The sequence below is a fragment of the Brienomyrus brachyistius genome, chromosome 17, assembly GCF_023856365.1.
Source record: "Brienomyrus brachyistius isolate T26 chromosome 17, BBRACH_0.4, whole genome shotgun sequence".
NCBI lineage: Eukaryota > Metazoa > Chordata > Actinopteri > Osteoglossiformes > Mormyridae > Brienomyrus > Brienomyrus brachyistius.
In genome coordinates, this window is record NC_064549.1 from 3,893,887 (window position 1) to 3,921,261 (window position 27,375).

Here is a 27,375-nt window from a genome sequence, read left to right on the forward strand (position 1 = left end):
ATTGTAATTATCAGGAATTCACAAGCACATGAATCTTAGCAATCATCACACGGGAGGCCACATGATAATTGGCCACATGATAGTTCATGGGGGTCAGCGTGTGGCTCTGTGGGCTAAGCTTGTGTGCCTGTAATCAGAAGGTCACCAGTTCAACCTCAGCATGTCTGGAGGTCCTTGAGGAAGGTCCTTAACCCCCAGCTCCCTGGGTGCCACTACAGGTGGCTGCCCTTCATGGCCAGCTTACTCTACAAAGAGCAAGTTGAGGGAGGCATTTCCCCACAGGGATGAATGACGTATCAAATATTATTTGTGTCCCTGTGTGGGGCTGCACGGTACCAACGGTAAAGCGCGACGGCGTCCCTGTGTGGGGCTGCACGGTACCAACGGTAAAGCGCGACGGCGTCCCTGTGTGGGGCTGCACGGTACCAACGGTAAAGCGCGACGGCGTCCCTGTGTGGGGCTGCACGGTACCAACGGTAAAGCGCGACGGCGTCCCTGTGTGGGGCTGCACGGTACCAACGGTACAGAGCGAAGGCGGCGGCGTCCCTGTGTGGGGCTGCACGGTACCAACGGTAAAGCGCGACAGCGTCCCTGTGTGGGGCTGCACGGTACCAACGGTAAAGCGCGACGGTGTCCCTGTGTGGGGCTGCACGGTACCAACGGTAAAGCGCGACAGCGTCCCTGTGTGGGGCTGCACGGTACCAACGGTACAGAGCGAAGGCGGCGGCGTCCCTGTGTGGGGCTGCACGGTACCAACGGTAAAGCGCGACAGCGTCCCTGTGTGGGGCTGCACGGTACCAACGGTAAAGCGCGAAGGCGGCGGCGTCCCTGTGTGGGGCTGCACGGTACCAACGGTAAAGCGCGACGGCGGCGGCGTCCCTGTGTGGGGCTGCACGGTACCAACGGTAAAGCGCGACGGCGGCGGCGTCCCTGTGTGGGGCTGCACGGTACCAACGGTAAAGCGTGATGGCGGCAGTATTTTTGTTTGGGATTGCATGAGTGCTGCAGGTGTCGGGGAGCTGCATTTCGTAGATGGTATCATGCATTCACAGATGCACTGTGACATACTGAAAGAAAAAATGTGACCATCACTCTTTCAACATGACAATGACCGAAAATATACATCTAAGGCCACTGATTCATTTCTTAGGAAGAACAAGGTGAAAATGACTCAGTGGCCGAGCATATTAACAGACTCAATCCCAAAAGAACATTTGTAGGCAGTTCTGAAAAGACAAGATTCTCCATCCATCATACAGGTTCTGAAAGACCTCATCCTTCAAGAATGTAGACATGACTGTATGTCACAAACTAGTTCATGCAATGTCTAGCAGAGTTGCTGCTGTTCTTATAAGTCAAGGAGGCCATACAAAATATTGGATTTAGTAGAATTTGTATGGGTGTAATAATTTTTGCATCACCTTATTTGAATAAAATGTATTATTTTTCATATCCCAATGAAGTAAAGAGGGTGATTGTACTCTTATTGATACAAATAAATGTTTAATGAAGCTGGTTTGTAAAAATACAGCTACTTGTCCTCATAATCACTGAGAAATGGTTAGAAGTTCTAATTTCCAGGGTGGTGCACTCATTTATGCTTAGTATTGTACAGGCATATTGGAGGAAACCCAGGGAGGACGTGCAAACTGCACACACACGCGATGCAGACAGTGGAACTCCTGACACTGGTAGAGTGAGCGGCTACTCACTGAGTCATTTGACTGATTCTCATTTTTGGGAGCTTTTTCCAGGGATACAGCAATGCTTCTCTTTACTGTACATTTAGCTTTGCGTATGTTTGGTAAAAATCCCAGTTGTGTATTATAATGTAAGGTTGGTACACACAGTATTTACTAGTGGAAACACAGCAGGGTTGGAAATCAATTTAATTAACAATATGGCTCAGCTGGTTTTATGCTGTGGCGACAAGTTCCATATCAGCACAGTATCACCTATTTCCTCAGTGCTCTCACTGCAGCATTGAACACGTGCTATACAGCTTGTGACTTCATTAGCTCACTGCTACCCATCAGACCCTAGTCCCAGGAGGACGGGAGATGCTCCCCTGATGCTGGCAGTGGGCAGAGGCTGACTGATGAGGGACGTGGGCACAGATTCTCAGGCAGAATGTGCTCCAGTGCCTTTTGAATATTTCTATGCCTCCTGCCATTTTTGCTGCATATAAATATTGTTATTGCCCTTAAGATTAGATAAACTTTATTGATCCAGGTCAGGTTGGGGACCCTGCACTGGAACAGCGCGTTGCCACGCCCACCACATGATGAAACACCTTGGGATTCTGGATGGAGATCCCCCTGGCCGACACACGGTCTGGTTCCACCCTCCGAAAATGGCCGTCTATCTGCTGCAGCCAGGTGTTACGTGGGCGTCCCCTCGGCCCGGTCCAGCCGCTTGGGTCCTCAGCAATGAGGATCCTGCGAGCCGGATCACCCTCAGGGAAACGCGCCACATGGCCGTAGTGCCGTAACTGATGCTCCGTCGTGATGCAGGTAATGTGCCTCATTCGGGACTCGCTGAGCAACTGCTCATTTGACCCCATGACCCTGCCCAACACCCAGTTCATGCAAGAACTGGACAGAGTAGGAGCAAGAACACATCCCTGACGGCCACTGGTAGGTGAACAAGTGATCATAGATCCTGTTGAGGATGACCCTAGTGAGGACCTTGCCTGGCACTGAGGCCAGTCTTATCCCCCTGGAGTTGCTACCAGGAGGAGTAGCTGGACATTTTGTGCCTCCTGACAAAATGTCTCCTTGGGGACCCCTGCCCCTTACATTATATAATTTCATAATTTTATGCATTCGAGGGCCCCTGTAAGGTGCTGGCCGGCCTTGCCTTTCCACATAGGGACCACAAGTCCTGTTTTCCAGTCAGATTCCAGTAAAGATTGTCTGAAATGCCAGGAGGACAGCCGTACCACCAGTCTGGGGAAGTTCCCCCGGACACCACAGACCCCTGCGGCCTTCTCCACCCCCAGCTGCTGCAGTTTGCTGTCATAACCCAAGAGGATTTAAAATGAAAACTTTGGCTTTAATTTGATCTCTTATGTGTGTCACCCACTCTCAGAGCTGGACAGCAGTTGTTGTCCTTGTGTTCAGATTTGTGTTTTGGCTGCATTTCATCCTTCACTTCCTTGTTCACAGCACAGCAGTGAGCTGCCCCCACCACTCTGACTCCAAAGTAGCTTTTGCTGAGCATGGGGTGGGTGGGGATCCCCTAGTAAATTTTGCTGGCCCACATGCCCAGTATGGCAGATGGACAGTCTGGTGTTGTACTGGATGTCCAATGTCCAAAGAGCACAATGACTGTTATCAAACTATAAAGTTATTGCAAAGGCAATGCAGTGTAGATGTTTGCCTTTGGGAAGGGAAGGTTTATTTTTTTTACTGGGTGAGGTTGGGGAGGCCAGGTACGACCATGGCAGGGCATAGAGAGCAGTGGTGGAAAACTCAGGTTCATAAAATACAATCCAGACCAAGATTTTGTTGCAACAAAGCAGTTGAGTATAAAAAGTCAGTCACAGAGGACTCAGTTGGTTGGTTGAAATAAAGTCTTGGTCTGGATTTTAACTTTCTGAACCTGAACTTTCACCTCTGACAGAGGGTGTGCATTGATGTCACTATCCTGCCGGGACCCGTCCCCACAGAAGGACTGAGTGGCACAACATGCAGCCAAAAAATACTGATTTTAGTTGGGTAAATTGTGAAATGAATGACTACTTGCTTAAATTAAAAGCAGTTTGACTCGACAGGGATCCGTCCAACTTCCCAGAGGACCATTGAATCATGGATGTTGATGTAAAGTCAGCAATACATATTTTGCATAAAGTTTCAAAATTATCTAGCTAACTGTCTGCACTTGGTTTGTGGAGAAGCCCAAGACCTTCCTTTTCAATCTGGCTTTTACCTGAGTTTTATTGACTATGTTATGTTAGTCCATTACGGTAGCCCACTTTAATACATGGTATATATCCTCTTTTATTTAATTTAATTTAATTTTATGCAGTGTCATTTTAGGGTGCAGTGGTGGCTCTGGGACTAGGGATCTGAATATCCAGAGTGATTCCAATCCGCTGGGCCCTTAGCAGGGCCCCTAACCTGCCATAGCTCCATCCTGGGAATGACGTTAATCTACATCCAGCCCTATAAGGAGGTCTTCCAACTTACAGGGAATAACTTGGGGGTTGGTGGCCGGATTGGCACTTCAGCCACCAGAAAAAAACCACACACTGGTCCATTTGGACTGGTGTGGTGCTGAGGTGTCACCTGCCCCATGGCTGCACTCAGGTTCTCATCCCTGAGGTGGTTTGTCATGTGGTGGGTGTGACAGCACCCTGTAATCAGTGCACACTCCTTACCTACCTCTGTGATTTTCCTTATAATACCTAACTTTTTTATTTTAATCATTGCACAATATTTCCTCTCCTTTTATTCTGTTATTATTTATTATTTAACTTTGAGTCGATGTTGTTCCATGGAAATACCAGCAGGCCCTGGGATTTACCATCCTGTGTCCAGGCATGTGCTTATGTTACGTACGGTATGCGGCTCATTACTTCCCCAGGGAATTTCCTGCATGCTAACAAATCCAGCCCCTGGTATCTCTCTTTGAAGTGGCAGTCAATAGGTCTGAAACAGGAACATGTCATGAGGTCCACTTCTGTGTGGGCTAGATGTCTCTCTGAAGCACGTTCTCACATGACTCCCATTAAAAATGAATCATTTTAATGAAAAGTAATTATTTCCCTTTCTGACTGATCTGTGAAGGTTAATATACTTGATATGAGCAAATACGCAACCAAGTGAAGAGCCCGCCGTACATGCTGTGATCTCGATTCCATTTCTTCACTGCCATTCAGTAATCCTGATTTAGACTTCCGGTGCTGATGTCTCCCTGAAAAAAAACCCACCCCTCATTAAACATACCATTCTCATATCTTGGTCCAGACCGTATCATTCTCACGAGTCCGTCTATTAAAGAAATCAGGTATATCCACTATTATGTCAAATAGTATAACTGAATAAAATTTAGAAATTACATCGCAGGTAATAATATACTGCTGAGTATTATTAGGCATATAACAATCATTATTGAAATTATGATACCAGCCGTACCGCTGACTTGGCTCAGTATCTCGGACAGGTGAGGAAAGCACATGTGGAAGCAGTCATGGTACTTTCCACTGACAATACTATCGAAAATCCCACGTTTTTACCGCACACACGTTAACACCACCGAGCGTTTAGACATTAGTAAACATCCACACCGACAGGGGGCGCGGTTGAGCGCAAAGCGTCGTCAGACGGGAAGTAAACACAGTGGTGCCATTGAAGACGGACTAAGATGTGGCGATCTGTCTGTGATCGCGCAGGTTTTGACGCTTTTCACTTCCCGAACCGGGGCTTTCCCCAGGCTCGTGTTTTAACGTCTGAGGAAGTTAAGGGGAAAGGACCCAAGTCTCCAGGCTTTTGTGGTATTTTCTGAGGGTGAAATGACGGTTCTGCTTCCCGGATGCCAGAGCGAAATCGCGTCTCCCGAAAGCCCACGAACGCAGATATCAGGCAGCTAGAGGATAATATCAGGTTGTAGAGGTAATTATCGTCCCCAATTCTCATGGCCATTAAAATGTTAAATGACAGCGATTTGATTAAAAATATCTTCATCTGTCTAGTTTAACGATACTTTAAAAATATGAATACTGATGTGGCACGTCGTCTGAGCGGTTTTTATCTGTCCCGTCCAGTTCCATGTGAGCAGCCATGTTCCGCCCCGAGGCCCTACGCCCGGACCCATGGGCCTCCCAGTTCCCTGCACAGCGGTGGCTGCTGGGCTTCGGGGCTCTCCTTGCATGGATGCTTCTCTTCCACCTGCTGGTGAACGTGTGGCTCTTGTGCGTGTTCACCAGCATGCTGCTGGTGCTGGGCGGCTGGTTGGGCTCGCAGGCGGCGCTGGACTCGGGCAGTTTCATTCACCTGGAGCGATTCATGGCTCTGGAAAGGCTCCAGAGCTCCCCAGAGGGCGAGCAGCAGCTGGAGGGCGAGATCCGGAGCATGGTGCACAAGATCGTTCGGGACTTTGTGTCCTCCTGGTACAGGACGGTGTCTTCAGAGCCCCTGTTTGAGGAGGAGGTGGAGCGGGCCATGCTTGCCATTGCGACAGAGCTGAAACAACGGGCCAGGATGGTGGACCGCAGGGCCCTGACGGTGAGAGTGCTGCAGCTGTGTGGAGTTCATTTGCGCAGCTACCTGGCTGCCAGGGAAATGGCAGCAAAAGAAGAAGGACCCAGTGGTCTGTGGGAGCTGTACTGCCGCAGCTGCACAGCTCACCCGGCTCTGCGCAGTGATGCTGAGCAGGTGAACTACAGCCGCGCCGTGGTGGACCTGCTTCTGCATGTGCTCGTCCCGGCTCCTCACCTAGACACCCAGACAGGCCGCTTTGTTGTCGGGGAGCTTGTCGCATGCAATGTTATTTTGCCGCTCCTGGCCAAACTGTCTGATCCAGACTGGCTGAACCAGCTGGTTGTCAGCGTCTTCGCTGAGGCGGGCCAGTGGGCATCGAAGGGGGCTGCGCCGGTCACAGATCCGCCCGACGCTGGCCCCACAGCGCCGCAAACGGAGTTGTGGAAGCTGCAGGACGTTGAGGTGCCCTCCAGTTTGACCCTGAGGGTCCCCCCAGAACCACCCATTGTGACAGAGCCCCCTACGCCAGAGATGCTGGCTTATGATGTCATCGATGCCACCGAGCTCTTCTCTCAGAACCCAGAAGAGGAGGAAAGTGGCCCGGAAGTAGGAACCAGGCTGTTTGGAGTCGGGAGAGCAGAGGTCAGTCCAATGGACTACCTGCGGCCTGGGAAATTCAACCCATTCTATCGAGAGCCGGACTCTGATCTGGATTCTCCCCTGTCTGACTTCAGACAAAACTCAGTGGAGTCGCTGGTCCTGATTGGCGAGGACACACCGTCAGACCGTTTTGCGGAATATTCCTCTCCATTAGATGGCTGTGGTGCTGTGGACCCACTGGATGAACTGCAGAGCAGCGTGAGTCTAGGAGAGAGCTCCTGTCCGAGGGTGCTGGTATCAGAGGGATCGGACCGACCTGCTACACCGGCAGGCATGGCAGATGTCAGGCCGGTCCCTGAGACGGAGCAGGCCAGCGAGGGAGACGCAATCCCCCCTGGTGGGGTGCAGGCCTCCCGATGTAACCCCAACGAGCTGTCAGTGGCACTGCCCCCCCCGCAGGCCTGCTCGCCCCTGTCGCCGTTCAGCTTCGAGCCTCCGAGCAGCCCTGAAGGTCCCATCATCATCCAAAACTTACGCATTTCTGGGACCATCACAGCCAAGGAGCACAGAGGCACCGGCTCGCACCCCTACACCCTGTACACCATCAAGGTGGGCCTGGTCCAGCTCAGGGCTGCATGTCAGAGTTGTACCCTGATGGCTGATGTCGATCCATTTATTCTGTCTGGGTGGCTTTGTGTCTGGTTGTGTGTGTCTGGGCATGTGTTTGTGTATTTGGTTATGTTGTGTTTTCTGCCTGTATCCATATTTGTGTCTGGGTGTGTGTTTGGATGTCAGTCTGTGTTTGTGTCATCATCTTTTGAGCATGTTTGAATGTCAAAGCCTTGGTTTGGGAGCCTGTGTCTTTATGTGTATGGATTTCTGAGCGTGTTTGTGACTCGGTTTGCTTGCATGTTTGTTTGGGTGTCTGGCTTTATAGGGGTGTTTGTGTGGGTGTCTAGGTGAGTTGTTTAATTTTTCTGCCTGTATCCATGCGTGTGTGTATGTGTCAGTTTCCACGCCACCCTTCCTGCTTACCAGTCCCAGCCATGTCTTCCCGCTACAGTACGAGACTGCAGTGGATGCTGAGAATGCAGACCCCGCCCCACCCGTGGCCTACCATACTGTGAACCGGCGCTACAGCGAGTTCCTCAACCTACAGAGCCGCTTGGAGGAGAAACCAGAGCTGCGCAAGATCCTGAAGAGTGAGCCTGCTCCTCGCGCCGGGCGGCCTGCTCCTCGCGCCGGGCGGCCTGCTCCGCGCGCCGGGCGGCCTGCTCCTCGCGCCGGGCGGCCTGCTCCTCGCGCCGGGCGGCCTGCTCCGCGCGCCGGGCGGCCTGCTCCGCGCGCCGGGCGGCCTGCTCCGCGCGCCGGGCGGCCTGCTCCGCGCGCCGGGCGGCCTGCTCCTCGCACCAGCCACAGCTGCACACCTCACAGGGGAGTTATGCTCTTGTTGATATGCTCTTCTTTCCTGTCTTTTAGATGTGAAAGGACCCAAGAAAATCTTCCCAGACCTCCCCTTTGGAAACATGGACACGGACAGAGTGGAGGCCCGGAAAGGCCTACTGGAGACCTTCTTGAAGGTGCCATTGCAATCAGCTAAGCAGGGAGAAGGGGGGTGTTCAGGTCCCGTGTGTCTGTACTGAATAAAACTATTTTACTGCAGAATGTTAATACTACTGTAAGAGTGTCTTTGCTTATTATTTTCATTAAGCAAACCACAGCCCACACCTTCTTGTAACGCGGTTTGTACTGCAGTACTCATCCTTTTTGTTAATTTTATTTCAGCAACTTTGCATTATCCCTGAAACGGCCAACAGTGAAGAGATGCAGGAATTTCTGGCCCTCAACACAGACGCAAGGATCGCCTTTGTGAAGAAGTCTTTTATCGTGTCACGGATAGACAAGGTAGCTGAACACCGTCACCCCACCCAGACCACAATCCATGCTGTGGCCTCCTGCCTTCAACGGTCTATAAAAATGGGTTCGTAAAGTGCTGGATTTATTACCAAAGTAAGTACGTACTGCCACTTGCAGTCCAGGTATGGTACCGTAAGATTCAAGTCTGACATGCCTGTTCCAGTGAGCAGGTGCTATCAATTAGCCTGAAATGTAGCTAATGTTTGTGCGATTATGATTTGGTCTGAATAGCTGATTAGGGTCTGGGTTACAGCACCATAAATCACTTGATCAAAATCTTGCATCTGGGAGTTTGTTGACTGTGCCGGACGTGGGTTTGCAGATTGTGGTAAATGCCATCGTGGATACCCTGAAGACTGCCTTCCCTCGGTCTGAGCCGCAAAGTCCCACCGAGGATGGGGAAGCTGACCCTGACGGGAAAACACAGCTGGACAACAAGAAAAACAAGTATGCAATATTAATTTCCATTTTCATTTTTTTAATGTCATTAATCTGTGCTATTAGGTGTTTGGTTGTCATTAAGGTGGCTGTATAATTCAGGCTAAATTTTATCAATATGACGCGGTATGAGCTGTTTCGTGGCACCGCACGTGCAGGGTCCCTGCCTCTCTGCCCTCGACTGGCTGACATGAGCGATGCTGCGGGGGTGGGCAGCAGGGCTGCGGGGGTGGGCAGCAGGACTCATTATACAGCTTTGCACCACACCACACTTTAAATAATTAATTACTATATGAAGTAATTACTATGTGTGGATATTTATGTTAATAGTAAATGTTGTAACTGTGTAATAAATGTCTTGGAGTGTGTGTGTTTTGTTAGCATGTAATAGTAAGTGTTGTGTAAATTGTCAGCTTCCCTGTCTGATCTGCTACTTGTATTAAACCAATAGCGGCTGTTAAAGAGAGCGATTTCCATTTTAAAAGAGCCACCTCCCTTATTAAAGTGGCACATTCTCGCTGCAGTACGTTAACTTGCTCCCTTTACATGGGTCCGTTGCATCGAAAGCATTTTGTGCACTTTAGGGATGTGGCGTGACATAGAATGCAGTGGTGCCGTTCTAAGCATGCAACAGAGCAGAGCTCCCCCTAGTGGCTCCAACAGGTCAGCAATTTTCCACCGAAACTGGAAGGTGACATTTTAACAGCACAGGTGGAATATAAAATGTTATTTCTTTTAATGTAATGAGCAAGTGAAAAATTAGATGGGGGGGAATAAGGCAAAAAGTCAGCTGGCTGGGCAAACAAGATTTCTGCACACCCACTGAGTTTTACTGGGCTAGAGCCTTAGGACTTTAGCAAAGATCCTGATTGTGCCTGTTTTTCCCTGTTAGATCTCGCCTGAAGTTCTCCAGTAAGGCGACGCCTGTGCTCAGCGTGGCCAGCGTTCAGCCCCGGGTGCTTTACTGCTTTGAGGAGGGAGGCACTGTAAGTGTGTGTTCACTGCCCCCTAGTGGCCATTTTCTGTTGTATTTGCGATACCGTCTGCAGAAGCTACGCCTGCATGTCTGAGCACCTGATACACTCATTGGTGACTGTCACCTCTCCCAACCCTGCCGATGCAGGTATTCGGCGGCCTCTCTCTGGACAGTCTGGAGGTCTTTGTCGCAGAGCAGGAGCGGATGGTAGGCCGGGCGCCAGTGCCGGAGGTCATGGGGGAGCGGGCCCTCAGGCTTGGGGGCCTAATGGGGCAGCTGCAGGTTTCAGCCAGTAAGACCACAGGTGAGGGACAGGGTCCTGCATGTATGCAGGGAGGATAAGGGTGGTGGTCCTCGGGCTTTATGGGTAAAGTCTGTGTCGTTCTTCTAAAGAAGAATTTGTTTCTGAGTACGTTTTTGAATTTTCTGTCCTGTATTTTCCTCCAAATAACATCTGTCACAGGGTTTGGCGAAGAAAGAATGAACTTTTGTTTCCCTGGTAAATGACTTATTGAGCTGCATCAGAGCTGCTGCATAAAGCTGCCGATTGTCACTGCTCAGGACACCACTTTCTTTATTAGGATATAATGGGCTTCACACAGTTCTTCAGTCATAAGGTTGTTCTGTTTCTGGCTATATATTTTTGCTTTGCTACAAATATTGTGCAATATAAATATTTATAAATGTACAGAATTTAGCATATGTTTCTTTTCCAGCTGTCAGACATGTATAGGAACAGACAGGAGCAAATTTTTGTAGCCGACTGGCTCCTTTTTGTTTGCAGTACTGCACTGTTGTCACTAGAGGGCAGTATTGGTAAATATTTGTAGGCATGCTTGCAGTTGAGAGTTTTCTTAATATCGATTTGTAGAAAACAGTCATAACTTTGAGGTCAAATAAAAGCAGTTTTTCTTTATTTTACATTATGTGTCATTGATATATGTTGTGTGTACTATGTTCTCACTTGTTTGGAATTGCACAGCAGTCTTCAGTCACTGTATGTGTGTGTCTGGTCACAGCAGCTGAGACTGGTCTGGCAGATGTGGCCCAAGATGTTCTCGGACTGCTCATGAAGGACCAGTGGGGGTGGCTTTGCACTGAGAACATCCAGAAGACCATCAGACTGCTCTTTGGGACGCTCATTGACAGGTACCCATCTACTGTGCCTTATTTGTTTACAGTACATGTCTCAATGTCTCAAAATGTTTGAAGGTCTTACGTTTGACCTGATATTACATTTAGAGCTTTTATTCCTTGGTTTTATAAATTGAGGTGGTGTCAACGGGGCACAATCGATGGAACCCCTATTAGAAGATGATCCGGTTTGATCCTGTTCAGAGACTGTATTGATATCACTGATAGAGCTCTTATTTCGACACAAGCCATGCACTTTCTGGGAAAATGCTCATCTAGTAGATTTTGGTCTTGATTCGTGTCAGACTAAGAAAAGGAAGTTGTCACTATCTGTACCAACCACTACTTTGTAAAACTCTTGGAATCCCCTGGACACCAGAGATCAGTTAAGGTATCAGCAGCCGTGTTGAAGAAGTAACAAGGGGAACTGTTTACAGTATACCTCGAAGCTAATTAAGGTTGAACTCCCCAGCGGTGGATTAGCCCCCGCCTCACGGAACACCCTGTACAAACTCTCAGAATCTGGATTCGGGAACAGACGGCGGGTCTGTGAACCGCGCCAACACTGGACCGAATGGCCGGAGACCGAAACGTGCCCTGAAATATGTACCCTTTTTTCCTTCTATTTTTATGTGAAAGGTTAGAGATTTAGTGCCCAAGGATTGAGCTCCACATGATTGCAGTAAGACATTTTAATTGACTGTAAAATATAGGATTTCTGAGTTCTGTACGTGGGTTTAATTAGCCATAAACATCACGGGGTGGTCTGTTAATTACCTGAAAAAGCCAAGAACAATATTTATTTCCATCTCTAACTGTTTTTCCACTCCTCTGAGGTATAATCCCCCCACAGAAAGTTTGTTAAACCAATGGGTTACGGATGAGAAATTTGGACATTGGATATTCAGCTATGGGCTGTATTATTTATGGAGTATAAAGGGAGGAGACTTAAAATAATTATTTACATTTTGAAATTTGAACATTTTACTGTAAACCATATGAAACGATGTGCAACCTCTAGTCACGTGGCGTCCTAGAGGTGATACAAATTTGGTGCAAGTGCTTGTCAGGGACAGGTAGAAAGATCATCCCTCAGTTAATTTAGTTACTACTATATATCATAGTTATGTTTTTTTTTTCTTTTTATTGCTGGATAGCGAATGTTTGACCAGAATAATATGCTGCTTTGCCTTGTGACTGTTGAATTTTTCTGTAATTATATAGATTTTTCTGGAAATATGTTAAGGCTGCTGTGAAATGGAGATGAATAATGCTGTTCTATTGTCTTCAGCAAATATGGGGTTGTTAAAGATGACTGATGCTCACACCTTGGGTCTTATAAGCAGGGTCATTAAAGACAGCTGGCACTCATATCTGGCCTCCCATAAGCGGGATCATTAAAGATGACTTATGGTGACACCTGGGCTCTCATAAGTGGGATCTTTAGAGATGGCTGATGCTTACATCTGGGCTCCTGTAAGTGGGGTCGTTAAAGGCGCCAGACGCTCAAACCTGGGCTTCAATAAGCAGGGTTGTTAAAGATAACTGACACACAAACCTGGGCTCCTGTAAGTGGAGTCGTTAAAGGCGACTGATGCTCAGATCTGGGCTTCCATAATCGAGGTCATTAAAGATGACTGACACCAAACCTGGGCTCCTGTAAGCTGGGTCGTTAAAGATGACAGACACACAAACCTGAGCTTCCATGAGTGAGGTCATTAAAGATGACTGACACACAAACCTGGGCTTCCATAAACGAGGTCATTGAAGATGTCTGACACCAAACTTGGGCTCCTATAAGTGGGGTTGTTAAAGACGACTGACATGCAAAACTGGGTCGCTGTAAGCGGGGCCGTTGAAGGTGACTAACGCTCACACATTGGCTCCTGTGAACAGGGTTGTTAAAGACGACTGATGCTCACACCTGGGCTTCCATAAGCAGGGTTGGTAAAGACAACTGATGCTCACACCTGGGCCCCCCTAAGTGGTGTAGTTAATCACTCGCACCTCCCATCCTACTGCACAGTAGTTATGTTTTGAAGCAGTGCAGCTTTTACAAGCCCATGACCTACTTTTAAGAGTGAGTATAGAGCGAGTTGTTTGCCGTGGGTCTCCAGATAGAATCCTGTCTAACGAGCCTGGCGCCTTGACTAGTCCCCACGCGTGAGTGCCTTTTATGAGTTTTTCCAAGAGCAGAGCTGGAGTAGAGTGTCTCTCTTCTCGCGTCACGATGGAACACTCTCCAGCAAGCCTCAAATCCATTTTCAAGTGCCATCCTGGGGAGGGGGATGTTTGTCTAGTTCAGATCAATGCTGATTCTCATAAGCCTATGGAGTTCCTGGCTCATGTGCTAAATTTACTCTGTGAAGTGGGATCTTTGTGTCTTTGATGTTGTTTTCCATTAAGCTTGGGAGTTTCTAAGAAGCATAAAAGCTTCTGTTCTAGCTGTAGGACTGTAACTGGAAGCCAGGGTTTGGGTTCCCAGGAACATCTCAGATGGAGTGAAATGACAGAATGTGAACTGATGGGTGTCCTTGACATGGCAGTCTGAAGGAGGACAGTCGTACAACTGATGGGTGTCCTTGACACGGCAGTCTGAAGGAGGACAGTCGTACAACTGATGGGTGTCCTTGACATGGCAGTCTGTAGGAGGACAGTCGTACTACTGATGGGTGTCCTTGACATGGCAGTCTGTAGGAGGACAGTCGTACAACTGATGCTTTACCAGCAATTGTAAAAAGTCCTTCTTAAATAATGGATAAAAATTCACCCTACCCTCTTTATTTAGGTCATTCTGTTTCGATATGATCACCTTGCGGACAGATGCATATCTGGTTTTTGTTGAAAGAAATCAGTAAAAAAAAAAAAGTGTTTATTTGTTAATTAGGAAGTCTGTCCTGCTTAAGGAGGAATCTGTTGGATGTGAACACCAATGTCTTTCTCCTGGCCCTGGATGGATGTGGTGTGTAACTGCTGGAGCACAATCCAAGAAAACAACACAAAGCAGTGAGTCTGCTGCAGGACCTGATCAGATCTTACAAGTTCCACCACTGCCACCAAGAACTGAGCTGTACCCAAGTCATACACACACTGACATGGCTTTGCTTACTAACAGGGCCGAAAACGTGACCAAACTGAGCTGGTTGCATCACCACCATCTGGTTGGTCGAAATACCTTGAGATGTGAAAGAACCGGTGAGCTGCATTGATATGCATTAATTACCTAAAGGAAAACACGGCGCGTTCTATATACTATCCATTATTAGTACTTTCGCATATTTTGCTGTGTATTGATGCGTTTTTTTTGTTCTGGTCCATCAGTGGAGCTTGTGTATGTGTGGGGGGCTTCCTGAGGTCCGGTCCGAACGCCTTGGACTTGGTTCAGCATGAGACCTGCTGTCTTCCATGCTAGCAAATTATTCTGAGGAAAGTTCAAACCTGCCATTTGTTTCTCTAGTTGATGCGGTCTTGCAGAAATGACGAATCTCTCTGTGGCTCAGGGGTCGTGTTCAGTTGCATGTTGTGGCATTTTTATTTGCCTGCTGGAGGACACCGAAGGCTAAGTAAACAGGTGACAAACATAGTCGCTTTCAGGAAAGGTAACGTGATCTCCCGGGTGGATTTGCATCTGTATTTATGTCAGTAACATGCGCAGGATGTTCATTGTTAAAAACACACTGCACCCCTGACTTTTTTTACTGTGGTAAATATGCTCAGTGCCGGATAGTGGGATTAAAAGATTATTCTGCGTTACCTTGACCTCTGCTTTCCAGAAGCATACTGGGTAATTTTAGTTTAGGTTGCTTGGTTGATGGTTGACTTGGGAGGTTTGACTTAATATGGTAGCGCTCAGCTGAGACCTTCTCGGGTCAGGCAGGGCGTAAGGGCTCCTTGGTTTGAGGAGCCGGCTGCCCAGTACAGCCCCGGCCAGCTCTGGTACCCGGGTTTATTTGCTCGTCATGGAGGAGTTTAATGTGCTTCACATCTGGGTCTGCAGGGTTTTTCCGTGTTTTATGCGTGTGGCAGAGGTAGTGGGAAAAAGCGCGCTGTTGTGTAACCTTAAATCTGACTCATGTTTTATGGCAGCAGGCACCTTGGAGCATGAGCGGAATCGATACTGGGGGGAGGAACTGGAGCCTCATTAGAAGGTGTGATGGCCTGAATTGCAGGCGTTTACAGAGTGTGCTCCTCCACGTGCCCATCTTTGGTCCAGGTTTGCTCACCGCAGATTTCAGGACAGACTGGAATGCCCCCAACGTGGATTTCTAGCAAGCCTCAGGTCCGGCTTTCCATATCGTCACCTAGCAGACCATCAGCTTGTCCCCATGTCTTTGTGCGTTCCACCACTTGCTTCATTACCGAGAAGTTGTGCCCCAAGCGCGGGACTGGATTAAGTGCCCATCTGCCCCCCTTCCCTCCCCTCCCCTCCCCTCCCTGGGAGTGGGCTGTGTGGATTCCTCCTCCGGGAAACTGCCAATGCCACCTGCCATGCTGTCATTTTTATCATTGTCCTGGGGGGCTATTCATGGCCCGCTGGGCTCCGTGGCGTTCAGCCTCAGTGGACAATGCGATCCAGGCTCAGGCTGTAGCCCCCAGTGCTCTAAATCATTATTCTCACTGCTTTATTTGCAATCTTTAATGAAGGTATTGGGGTGCGTTTAACGAGAGTGTCGAACACCTGTGGAAAGCCGCTGTCTGTTCTGTTTGTGGGTTTAGCCGTGGGGGGGGGGGGGTTTCTGCCTGCTTTTTGTGGTGCATAGAATTGCAGGTCCTTATCGCTCTGCATTCTCTTTTCCACAAGGGGGCAGCACTTGCTTCAGGATGTGCACATTTGGGAATTCAAATATTTAAAAATTGTACTTAAAATGGAAAATTATGCTGAAATATGTAGTTATTCTGGCCATTCTGCATCTGCTTCTGTTTTTCAGGAATGATGGGGCATTTTTAGACAGTGGTGTAGAACGCTGGGTTTCTGGGCCAGTTTCTGTTCGGGTGGATGCTCTCGCTCACCGGCCCCGGTGCCTCTGTGTGTCCTGAGACACGTACTCAGATGGCCGCACACACACTGACCCCCCCCATCCCACCCTCAACGCTTTTGCTCTGCAGCGTGAGTGTCGGGTAAGGGGGCCTCGTAACCTTGTCCGGCCCCGCCCCCGCCAGGCTAAAGCCTGCTCTCACAAAGGTTGGCCGAACCCCCGCCGATTCGCTTCATTGTACACTGCAATGCACCATCACCCCGCCCCCCCCCCCACGTGGGATGCCAGCTTCTGCTGGGCTTTTAATTACCTCAGGCATGGCCTGGGGGTAATTGGGGGGTTCTGGCGAGTGAGAAATCCACTTCTGCTTTTTTCACACAGCCGCTGACGAGTGAGTTGGCCATTGTGGCCCTGGATCAGACCAGGCCCCGAAGGCTTGGGGCCCCCCAGCCATGTTTGGGAATGCTTAGCGATGCTGGTGTGTGCGTGGTTGGCATGCAGCGGCGTGCAGTTTTGTCAAGCCATACATTCTGCCTGGGGATGGGGGGTGGGCTTTTCCCGGAGAACGAGGAGCGGGGTACATCTCCTGGTGTATTGTGCAGTTGGCTGTCACCCACTTCAGCGTTCCAGGGTTTATGAAAAGTTTAATATCCTTCCCAGTGATCCGGATTATCAGGCAGTTGTTAAAGCCCTCTGCCATTGACCTCTGCTTCTGAGGTCTCTGGAACTTAAATGGATCAGTGAGGGCCAGTGCTGCTGGGCTGGTGACCCTTTACTCGCTCCTCTCTGCACCCTGTACTACTTATTGTTTCGGGCCTGTTTCCTGTCTCAGTGATGTTCAGTCTGTTTCTGCTAAGCGACTCTGGCAGCAAGACCTCTGAGCCCCAGTGTCAGGCATTCCCCTCGCGTGCTGACGGTCCTTCCAGCAGCTGCTGATGCCTCGCATTCTCACCCTGCCAGTCAAACCACTGCAAACTCACACTGCAGATCAGAATGAACTGAAGGGTCTCTCGTGTCCTCTCTGCCTTTTTGTGAGGTTTCTGCTGGCCAGAGTCAAGTCAGATTCCTGCATTTTTTTCTGAGTATTAATTCTGATTCTGGCCTGCTAAGTGGCCGAGGGCAGCTCATGTAAAAATAGGGTATTTTTTTTTAAAAAGCTTGGCAGGTGTGAGTTTCCTTTCTTTCTGAGCCCCACTGCAGACTCTTAGCATGTATTGGACAGATCCACGGAGCCTGGTGCTAGAATGCAGCACAGAAATGCAGTCAACCCAAGGAAAAGAGGAAATCAGTTAAAACAGGTTTGCTCAGGGTGAGTGGTGGCGGCAGGTGGGGCTAGAACTCAGGAAGGAGGAACAGGTGGGAAAACTGGTGCACAGCCAAGCCCCCCCCCCATAGGTCCTGTGGTTTACCTTGATAGACCATTAAGGCAGAGAGGGCCAGAAGAAGGACTGGTGTCATAGATCCAGTGATCATAGGGCTGTCAGGTGGCTCTGGGTACAGGCATCAGCAGGGCACAGGTTTGAATCCCTCCACTGTGTAACACGCACCTCACTTTTTCATGGTGAACTTCAGCTGTCCCTTGGCGCTGTGTCCCAGTGGACCGTGAGCGAGTTCTTTTGAGTGCCAGCAGATATGAAGGTCTGTGTATGACCTGCTTAGGAGGCTGTCCTCGACCCCATGAGAATGCCACTCCCTCCTCTTGTGACAGACACTGGGCCGGGATCTCACACTGTCGGCTTCCAGCTGGGACTGGGGGCCATTAAACCTGCATGTAATCTTCTGCCCCACTTTTTCTCGTTTAGAAGTAAAACGATATTTTTATGTGTTTAATGGAACTTAGCTCGGTTTAGTTTAGGGCTGAGATGCCCCCATCCTGGAAATGTCTAGGTCTTTATCGTGCTCCCTGCTGGACCATGCAGCGCTATAGACAGGTCTGCCAAAGGAGTGCCTGGGACATAAACACCACCAGCCAGCCAGTGGCCTGATTGTTGCTAGGCAGCGCTTGTTGCCAGGCAGTACCTGTGCGTATGCATTCGGCACTGCGTCACTGGCGCGGCCTAGAAGAGCTTCACCCCAGCAAATGCAGTGCAGACTGCAAAGGAGTCTCCTCCCACAGATTTAACGGTGACCAAAATAAACGGCCGAGACCCAAAGTGTCAAGGCCCAGGTTGTGCTGAACTTACCGAAATGAGAGCAGATTCCCTGGTTAAATAAAGGGGCCTAATGTTCATCCTTCTGGGTTCTGTTCACACTGTGTGTGTGTGTCTGTTATGAATATCTAATAAGCCAAACAGCATAAAATCCTACGGATACAGGTCAGGAGCTTCAGTTGATGTTGACATCAAACACCATAAGGGGGAGGAAATGTAATTTAATTGACTTTGAACGTTGCACAGTTGTTAGTGTCAGACGGACTGGTGTGAGTATTTCAGAAATTGCTGATCTGGGATTTTCACACACAACCATCTCTTACAGTAGGATCAGAATTTGGCAGAAATGGCATGAAAGCATGGATCCATCCTGCCTTGTATCAGCAATTCAGGTTGGTGATGGTGGTATAATGGTGCGGGGGACATTTCACCATCCCCTAGTGGGGGATGAGATCATGCCCTAACAGGAGGAGTTTAAATATCTTGGGGTCTTGTTCACGAGTGAGGGGAGTAGAGAGCGGGAGATGGACAGGTGGATGGGTACAGCGATGGCACCTCTGAGCCGGAAAGTGAAGCTTTCGATTTACCGGTCGATCTACGTTCCTACCCTCACCTATGGTCAGTGGCTTTGGATATTGACTGAAAGAATGAGATCATGGATGCAAGCGGCCGAAATGAGCTTCCCCCGCAGGGTGTCTGGGCGCAGCCTATGAGGAGCTCGGCCATTCGGGAGGGGCTCAAAGTAGAGCCGCTGCTCTTCTGAGTCAAAAGGAACCAGCTGAGGTGGTTCGAACATCTATCTATCCCTCCTGGGCTGCTCCCTGGGAGGAGGATCGGGAGGAGGCCCTGGGGCAGACTCAGGACACGCTGGAGAGATTATATCTCTTTGGCCTGGGAACACCTCGGTGGAGCTGGAGGTGGTGGCTGGGGAGAGGGATGTGTGGACCTCCCTGCCTAAATTGCTGCCCCTGTGACTCAACTCTGGATAAGCAGCAGATTGATGGCAGATTCGCATCATGAAGGTGCAGCTGACAAATGTACGGCAACTGTTTGATGCATCACGTCAGCATGGATCAAAGGCTTTAAGCAGCTTATTGGATTTATGCCATGAAGAATTAAAGCAGTTCTGAGGGCAGAAGGTCCAATCCGGTACTACTTAGGTGTTTCTAATAAAGTGGCCAGTTACTGTGTGTTGGTTTGTTATTATTTGTCTTGTTCAGTGTTGATCCTGGAAATGCCAGTTAACCTGCTTAGGAACTTATATCTGTTCTGATAAATGTTGGTTGGATTTTTCAGGGAGACCCGAAACCGCCCGTCCAGGGTGAGGTTTAGTCTGCTGGTGTAGCTGCTTTCAGAGATGTAGCCTCGCCGTTATGTAATGGTTTTTTGTTGTATGTCTGCTGAGGATCATGGGAAACTGCAGAAATCACTCACACACACAGTCACCCATTCACACACACCATTTTCCTGCAGTTATGTCCAAGGTTTAATTAGCAAAGGGCATGAAGTCAAACCCAACTTGAATCACGCGCAGCAGTTTTAACACATGCATCATATTAAATTGCGTAGATTGGTTTGAATGGCTTGCATAACTTCACACTGGGTAGATCCTTTAAATTAAGATGCATTGGCTTAGATGGCAAACATGGTGTGAGCTGGTGTGGTCATTAGAGATACTTATGTGTGGAGAGTGTGGATATCAACGGCACTACGAGTATTTTGCAGGAACATCTGTAAGATATTATTTTAGCTCTTTTGTGCAATATTCCCTGCTTCAATTGCGCTGCTGCCAAACTCTGCATGTTGTGCTTGTAAAATCTCACATTGAGCTGTTTGCGTAAGCAGGCAGAAAGCTCTAGAATGTGTCTCCCCAGTTTCTGGATTTATGGGGCTGGACCCTGCACTGGATATCTGCTGCACAGGTCCTTGTATGCGGAGTGACAGGCTTTGACTGGGATCAGGCCCCTGGGAGGCGGAGGCTGCTGCTGGGCGGCTTGGTTTGCTCAGTCACCTCCTTTGGCCCATGGCTGATGGGACACCAGGTTGTATTCTAACTTATTGCCCCCTATTCAGTCCTTCTTTGACCCAAACACATGCAGACAAAGACTTTCGCAGTCTGAAAGGCACTGGGACCAGCAGATGCGGTGAACTGGTAGGACTGGGTAAAAACACTGTGCCATCAGCAGCACTAAGGTGGCTGGCACCTGGTGCTCTGTATGCTCTTACCCATGCTGGCATCGCTCATGCCTGTGTTGGGGCATTACTGCTTATCCTTTTCAGGCCTTTTTGTAATTTTACACTCTATTCTCTCACTCTCTTTGCTGGGTGTCAGTGTTTGAAGAACAGGCCTGCTGGCATTTTACACCCTGCTCACTCACTCTATTTGCTGGGTGTCAGCATGTGAATGACAGGCCTGCTGGCATTTTAAACCCTGCTCACTGTATTTGCTGGGAGTCAGCGTGTGAAGAACAGGCCTGCTGGCATTTTACACCCTGCTCACTCTATTTGCTGGGTGTCAGCATGTGAAGGACAGGCCTGCTGGCATTTTAAACCCTGCTCACTGTATTTGCTGGCTGTCAGCGTGTAAAGGACAGGCCTGCAGGCATTTTACACCCTGCTCATTCGCTCTCTTTGCTGGATGTCAGCGTGTGAAGGACAGGCCTGCGGGCATTTTACACCCTGCGCATTCGCTCTCTTTGCTGGCTGTCAGCGTGTGAAGGACAGGCCTGCGGGAATTTTACACCCTGCTCATTCGGTCTCTTTGCTGGCTGTCAGCGTGTGACGGACAGGCCTGCTGGCATTTTACACCCTGCTCATTCGCTCTCTTTGCTGGCTGTCAGCGTGTGAAGGACAGGCCAGCGGACATTTTACACCCTGCTCATTCGCTCTCTTTGCTGGCTGTCAGCGTGTGAAGGACAGGCCAGCGGGCATTTTACACCCTGCTCATTCGCTCTCTTTGCTGGCTGTCAGCGTGTGAAGGACAGGCCTGCTGGCATTTTACACCCTGCTCATTCGCTCTCTTTGCTGGCTGTCAGCGTGTGAAGGACAGGCTGGCTGTGAGGCCCCTGCCTTTCTCCACTCTCGCCCGGTGAGGGCCTCTGCGTCTATCCATTTCCGCCTCTTTCTGCTCTTGCCCATGAGGGCCCCCGCCTCTGTCCGCTCTCGCCTTTGAGGGCCCCTACATCTATCCATTTCCGCCTCTTTCCGCTCTCGCCCGTGAGGGCCCCCGCCTCTGTCCGCTGTCATCTGTGAGGGCTCCCGCCTCTGTCCGCTCTCGCCCCTTAAGGGCCCCCACCTCTGCCCACTCTTGCTCATGAGGTCCCTTCCTCTGTTCTGTCTCCCCCAGGTGGCTGGAGGTGCGTGTTGCCAACCTGACATGTACGCAGTACTGGGTGGTTTACCTGCAGCTTCTGCAGGAGGCCATCTGGCCCGGGGGCCTGCTGCCGGCCCATCCCCGTCCCCAGCGGACCCCCCAGCAGAAGGAGGACACCCGGAAGCTGACCCTGCTCTGCCTCATGAAGCTTCTCCCAGGTCCCATTGCCTGCCGTCAGTAACATGCTATAAATCACCAATGGACAGAACACTGTTCAAAATCTTGTCCAGTCATTCTTAGTCGCGTGCCCCCCCAGTGGGCTTTATCAGTTACATGTACATTTACATATTCAGCAGAGTTTTTGTTCAAAGCAGCTTACAGGTGGCATATAGCACATTTGTAATTAGCACCTAGTAAAATTAGGCGAGACAGCGGGGGGGTGACGACTGCGCTGCTGTAAAACAAATATTATTTAAAAGAAGAAAGAAGTCTTGGTGTCTTTGCCCTGGAAGAGCGGCTGCTTCGTTTGCGAAGAAACGGAATGTTTGGTGTGATCCGGGTCACCACCGATTCTGATGGGATCCTAGATGCCCAGTTTGGACCGTTCCTCACTTTTTGTATGTGTCCATCAGCCATCATGCGACATATTCGGTTTTCGGGAATTTGCTTCCATGCACAGCTCAGCACTTGTGTCACAACCTGTCACAAACACTTCAGCAAAGTGCACAATGATCAGATTGTAATTACAAAATGCACAAAGATCGGGTTTTAATTACAAAATGCACAAAGATCGGGTTTTAATTACAAAATGCACAAAGATCGGGTTTTAATTACAAAATGCATTGGTTTTTAAATGCTACTTTCCTGATCTACGGGCTTCGTCTGGTTGTGATGCTGCTGACAATGTAAAAATGGTGGATTGCAGAGGTGGGAGTGAGCGGAGCCCCTCATTTTCCTAGGGGGACCTCGTTGGCCTGATTTTTAATCCGCCATTAACGCCAAGGCTTCTTTTACATGATGACCAGTTAACTCTGCTTAAAATTAATCTCTAATTGTATTTTGGAATTTTTTTCCCTCCTAAGAAATGGAAAAATGGTGCCTCTGGACTGTTAGGAAAAGGTGCTGCTTTTATTCCAGTGCTGAATTTGGCTTTATTTATTTTAATTATTCCATCATTACGAAAGCCTATGATTTCTGGAAAAACTGCGTGTTGGGAAGGTATAAAACCAACCTTAAACACTTCACCTTAAAATCGGGGCATGGGTGACATCAGCAGCGACACGTGCGCCGCTAGTGATGAGCCGCCGTACGGCCTGTGCGTGAGAGAGGCCTGTCCCTAAAGATGGTGTTTCCCCTCTTCACAGATCGGATCTCCAACTTTCTGGGACCAGAGAAATACAAGCTGAGCTGGCAGGTGGTTCTGGATTCCCTGCAGGAAGCCCAGATCAACAGGTGGTAATGAACGGCCAGTGAATGCGCACGCATGCACACACATGCACACACACACGTGCGCACACACTAGAGGTATAATGGCATACAAAAATCACGGTTTGGCATGTACCTCGGGTTTGGAATCACGGTCCGGTATGTACCTCGGGTTTGGAATCACGGTCCGGTATGTACCTCGGGTTTGGAATCACGGTCCGGTGTGTACCTCGGGTTTGGAATCACGGTCCGGTGTGTACCTCGGGTTTGGAATCACGGTCCGGTGTGTACCTCGGGTTTGGAATCACGGTCCGGTATGTACCTCGGGTTTGGAATCACGGTCCGGTGTGTACCTCGGGTTTGGAATCACGGTCCGGTGTGTACCTCGGGTTTGGAATCACGGTCCGGTGTGTACCTCGGGTTTGGAATCACGGTCCGGTGTGTACCTCGGGTTTGGAATCACGGTCCGGTGTGTACCTCGGGTTTGGAATCACGGTCCGGTGTGTACCTCGGGTTTGGAATCACGGTCCGGTGTGTACCTCGGGTTTGGAATCACGGTCCGGTGTGTACCTCGGGTTTGGAATCACGGTCCGGTGTGTACCTCGGGTTTGGAATCACGGTCCGGTGTGTACCTCGGGTTTGGAATCACGGTCCGGTGTGTACCTCGGGTTTGGAATCACGGTCCGGTGTGTACCTCGGGTTTGGAATCACGGTCCGGTGTGTACCTCGGGTTTGGAATCACGGTCCGGTGTGTACCTCGGGTTTGGAATCACGGTCCGGTATGTACCTCGGGTTTGGAATCACGGTCTGTCATGTACCTCGGGTTTGGAATCACGGTCCGGTATGTACCTCGGGTTTGGAATCACGGTCCGGTGTGTACCTCGGGTTTGGAATCACGGTCCGGTGTGTACCTCGGGTTTGGAATCACGGTCCGGTGTGTACCTCGGGTTTGGAATCACGGTCCGGTATGTACCTCGGGTTTGGAATCACGGTCCGGTGTGTACCTCGGGTTTGGAATCACGGTCCGGTGTGTACCTCGGGTTTGGAATCACGGTCCGGTGTGTACCTCGGGTTTGGAATCACGGTCCGGTGTGTACCTCGGGTTTGGAATCACGGTCCGGTGTGTACCTCGGGTTTGGAATCACGGTCCGGTGTGTACCTCGGGTTTGGAATCACGGTCCGGTATGTACCTCGGGTTTGGAATCACGGTCTGTCATGTACCTCGGGTTTGGAATCACGGTCCGGTATGTGCGTCTGGTTTGGAATCACGGTTTGCTATATGCGTCTGGTTTGGAATCACGGCTCGGAACTGCACCTGCCCTGTACTGTATTCGCATCAGCAGCTTTCATCCTCATATTCGAACTGTGCCGCACAAATACTGTCTCCAGAAATACAGAGTGTAACAAAATAAATGTCCATGATGGTGCAGCGTTTGACCCGAAATCTCTGCACTGTACTAGTAATAGTGGAGGGCTTTCATGTGCTAGTTTATTTGTATTTACCATAATTATACACGCATGCTTCCTGCTGCGGCTTCATGCACCCCTTTTCCAACATTCATCCAGAGAAACACATGCAAAAGGTTCTGCATTTACTGCATTCGTTTAATACATGCGCATATTGAACCGAAAGACCCAAACCGATAACGTTTGCTACGAATACGTGTACTATTACACTCATAGCACACACATGCATACATGCACAGCAGACACACATGCAAACAGACTCCTGCAGCTACATTTCATGGTCACGATCGTAGCCAGATGAAGTGCAGCTTTCCTTGCAGACTGTGTAATGACAGTCTATTCCAGGTAAAGAAAACAAACATTTTCTTCATTTCATCCACACTACTTTAAATTTTCTAATTTCTGTGGTAATGATGTCTGAGGTCTTTTCTCTGATCCTGTGCAGGCACCTTGTCTGTTCCATGTGGGACCTGCTGCTGGAGTTTCTCATTCCGGAATCTTCCAGCGAAGACTTTCAGAAGACTCTGCTGGGAAGCCTATCTGGGTAGCCAGTGTCGTCAGAGTGACGGGGAAGCGGAGTGCCCTCCCAATGCAGATTCCCGCACAAACATCTAGCCACTGCACTACAGACAGCCTAGGCCAGTGTCCCAGCCATCAGCCCTGGCTTTTGGAGCCGTTTCACGAAGATCCATGTCAGATTTTAGCTTGTGTATTTATTGACCTTAAGCACTATGGACACACCAGTCTGCAGAGGATTTAATCACCGGCCACCTGCTTCATGTTTGATCAGGACTTCTCTTTGATTCCAGAAAACTCTTAGCATTGCTCTGGGTTTGTGGGTGTGAACTGCAAGGACCACGCCCCCCCTCCCCCGAGTCTAGTCTTTCTCTCGTTATGAGTATCCACAAACCACTGCCATTACAAAGTCTCCAGTCCCCAGATTGCCCGTCATTCAAGAAACAACAATTTACTGGAAAGTGACCTGCCATTCCTGGCAGATGTTTGCTGGCTGTGTTTATGTGTTGGATCTTGTCTTTGTCCTAGATGTTCCCCTCACGTTATCCCAGCTAAGCGAGAGTTTTTCCTGCTGTCTGGGAGCAACCGCGGGGTATGGCAGTGACCTGTGTGCGTCTCGCCGCAGTGACCTGTGTGCGTCTCGCCGCAGTGACCTGTGTGCGTCTCGCCGCAGGGATGTTTGCATTTCGCTGCCGTGACCTGTGTTCATGTCACCACAGTGACCTGTGTGTGTTGCAGCAGTGACCTGTGTGTGTCTCGCTGCAGTGACTTGTTTGCATTTCACTGCAGTGACCTGTGTTCGTGTCGACACAGTGACCTGTGTGTGTTGCAGCAGTGACCTGTGTGTGTTGCAACATTGACCTGTATGTGTGTCTCACCGCAGTGACTTGTTTGCGCTTCACTGTAGTGACTTGTTTGCTTTTAGCTGTAGAGGACCTGTAGGTGCGTCACCGAAGTAACCCGTGTGCATGTCATTGCAGGGACCTTTGCCACAGTGACCTGTGTGCATGTTGCTGCAGTGACCTGTGTGCATGTCATTGCAGGGACCTTTGCCACAGTGACCTGTGTGCATGTTGCTGCAGTGACCTGTGTGCATGTCATTGCAGGGACCTTTGCCACAGTGACCTGTGTGCATGTCATTGCAGGGACCTTTGCCACAGTGACCTGTGTGCATGTTGCTGCAGTGACCTGTGTGCGTCTCGCCACAGCCTGAGAGCTGTGTGGAGTGTGAGGCGTCATCAATGCAGCATTCAATTCTAGCACCCCGCAGATGTGCGTGTCGGAATGCTTGTTGTTTTGTTGGATTCATAGCTCTTATGCGGGATTAATAAGGGTGACATTTTTCATACAGTTACAGTGATGTCCACCCGCTGGTACGTGTTGCTGTTTTGTCCATTACTCTACTCATTGGTGATACCTGTGTCGCTGTGATGTGTGAATGAGTATAAAACGCCAAATTGCTGTAACGCTTAAGTGGAATTGGGAACACAGAGGTTGATGTCTACAGTGTAAGGTTCTGGTTTCACAGAGGACCTGCAGGAGGCCTAATGTCTTAATACAGATATCTTTAAAAATGCTGCTTTTTAATGAGCTGGCTGCCAGTGGAGATAAACATCTTATAATAATGTTTTATTTTTTATGCGCTACCGTGTTTTGAAGTATATGTATTTATGTGTGTATATATATTCTTTTGTGATTTGTATTTATGCATTAATTTATTTAAGTGTTAACCTCAGGACACGGCGGTCGGAGCGCGTCTCTGTCGTATGTTGTGAACGCCGTCAATCGTTTATCTTGCTTCTAAATTTTCCCACGCGAGCGGCTGTTTCCGTAGCTACGTGAGTGTCGCCCTCGACCTGACGCAACCTCTTCAGCTTGATGTTTTTGTCATCATAGTTACACAATGGAGTAAAGTAAACGTATAAGGCTGAAAATCTTAGTAAAATGAATGGCTGAGTGCAGTGACCAGGACAGGTATAAATATATCTGTTACAAAGGTATGGATTACGTGTTTGGCAGGAAGTGAGCATTCTGGGAAATGCTGACATAACCTGCGCTACAGCAGACTTTGGAGGCGTTATGATGTGTAAGTTGTGTAAAAACTGCGCTGTGAAGATGCAATATATAATTTTGTTGTAATCGTGGGACCGAAAGGGTGCTGCCTTTGACTTGTGGATCATATCTGAAAAATAATAAAAGACAGTGAAAGTCGCCAGTTGTTTGCTTTGACATTTTTTATTTTGATTGTGTCCTTTTACAT

The 27,375-nt window shown here is 49.3% G+C and overlaps 2 protein-coding genes and 1 long non-coding RNA gene across 5 annotated transcripts; 2 read left to right on the forward strand and 1 right to left on the reverse strand.

Annotated features, from left to right (window-relative positions):
- The first annotated feature begins 5,193 nt into the window (after positions 1-5,193).
- Positions 5,194-27,326, forward strand: snx19b (sorting nexin 19b). Of its 3 annotated transcripts, XM_048982103.1 has the most exons (12): positions 5,199-5,615; positions 5,768-7,412; positions 7,867-8,005; positions 8,283-8,383; positions 8,589-8,708; positions 9,043-9,167; positions 10,051-10,144; positions 10,282-10,438; positions 11,154-11,283; positions 21,741-21,925; positions 23,072-23,159; positions 25,045-25,283. In XM_048982103.1, the coding sequence occupies exons 2-12, from the start codon at positions 5,784-5,786 to the stop codon at positions 25,145-25,147; spliced, it is 2,871 nt and encodes a 956-aa protein (XP_048838060.1). In that variant the 5' UTR covers positions 5,199-5,615; positions 5,768-5,783; the 3' UTR covers positions 25,148-25,283. The 3 variants fall into 3 exon arrangements, with proteins under 3 accessions (XP_048838058.1, XP_048838057.1, XP_048838060.1); XM_048982101.1 differs by lacking the exon at positions 21,741-21,925 and having other exon boundaries at positions 5,194-5,615; positions 11,157-11,283; positions 25,045-27,326; XM_048982100.1 differs by lacking the exon at positions 21,741-21,925 and having other exon boundaries at positions 5,197-5,615; positions 25,045-27,326.
- LOC125712296 (uncharacterized) lies at positions 23,190-25,045 on the forward strand. The gene is made up of 2 exons (XM_048982213.1): positions 23,190-23,454; positions 23,951-25,045. Exons 1-2 carry the CDS (start codon positions 23,325-23,327, stop codon positions 24,739-24,741), a joined length of 921 nt encoding a protein of 306 aa, XP_048838170.1. The 5' UTR covers positions 23,190-23,324; the 3' UTR covers positions 24,742-25,045.
- Positions 23,246-24,340, reverse strand: LOC125712332 (uncharacterized). The gene is made up of 4 exons (XR_007383266.1): positions 24,292-24,340; positions 23,951-24,105; positions 23,393-23,547; positions 23,246-23,299 (listed from the first exon to the last, which is right to left on the reverse strand). It is a non-coding gene; the product is annotated as an uncharacterized LOC125712332 (long non-coding RNA).
- Positions 27,327-27,375: the final 49 nt, after the last annotated feature.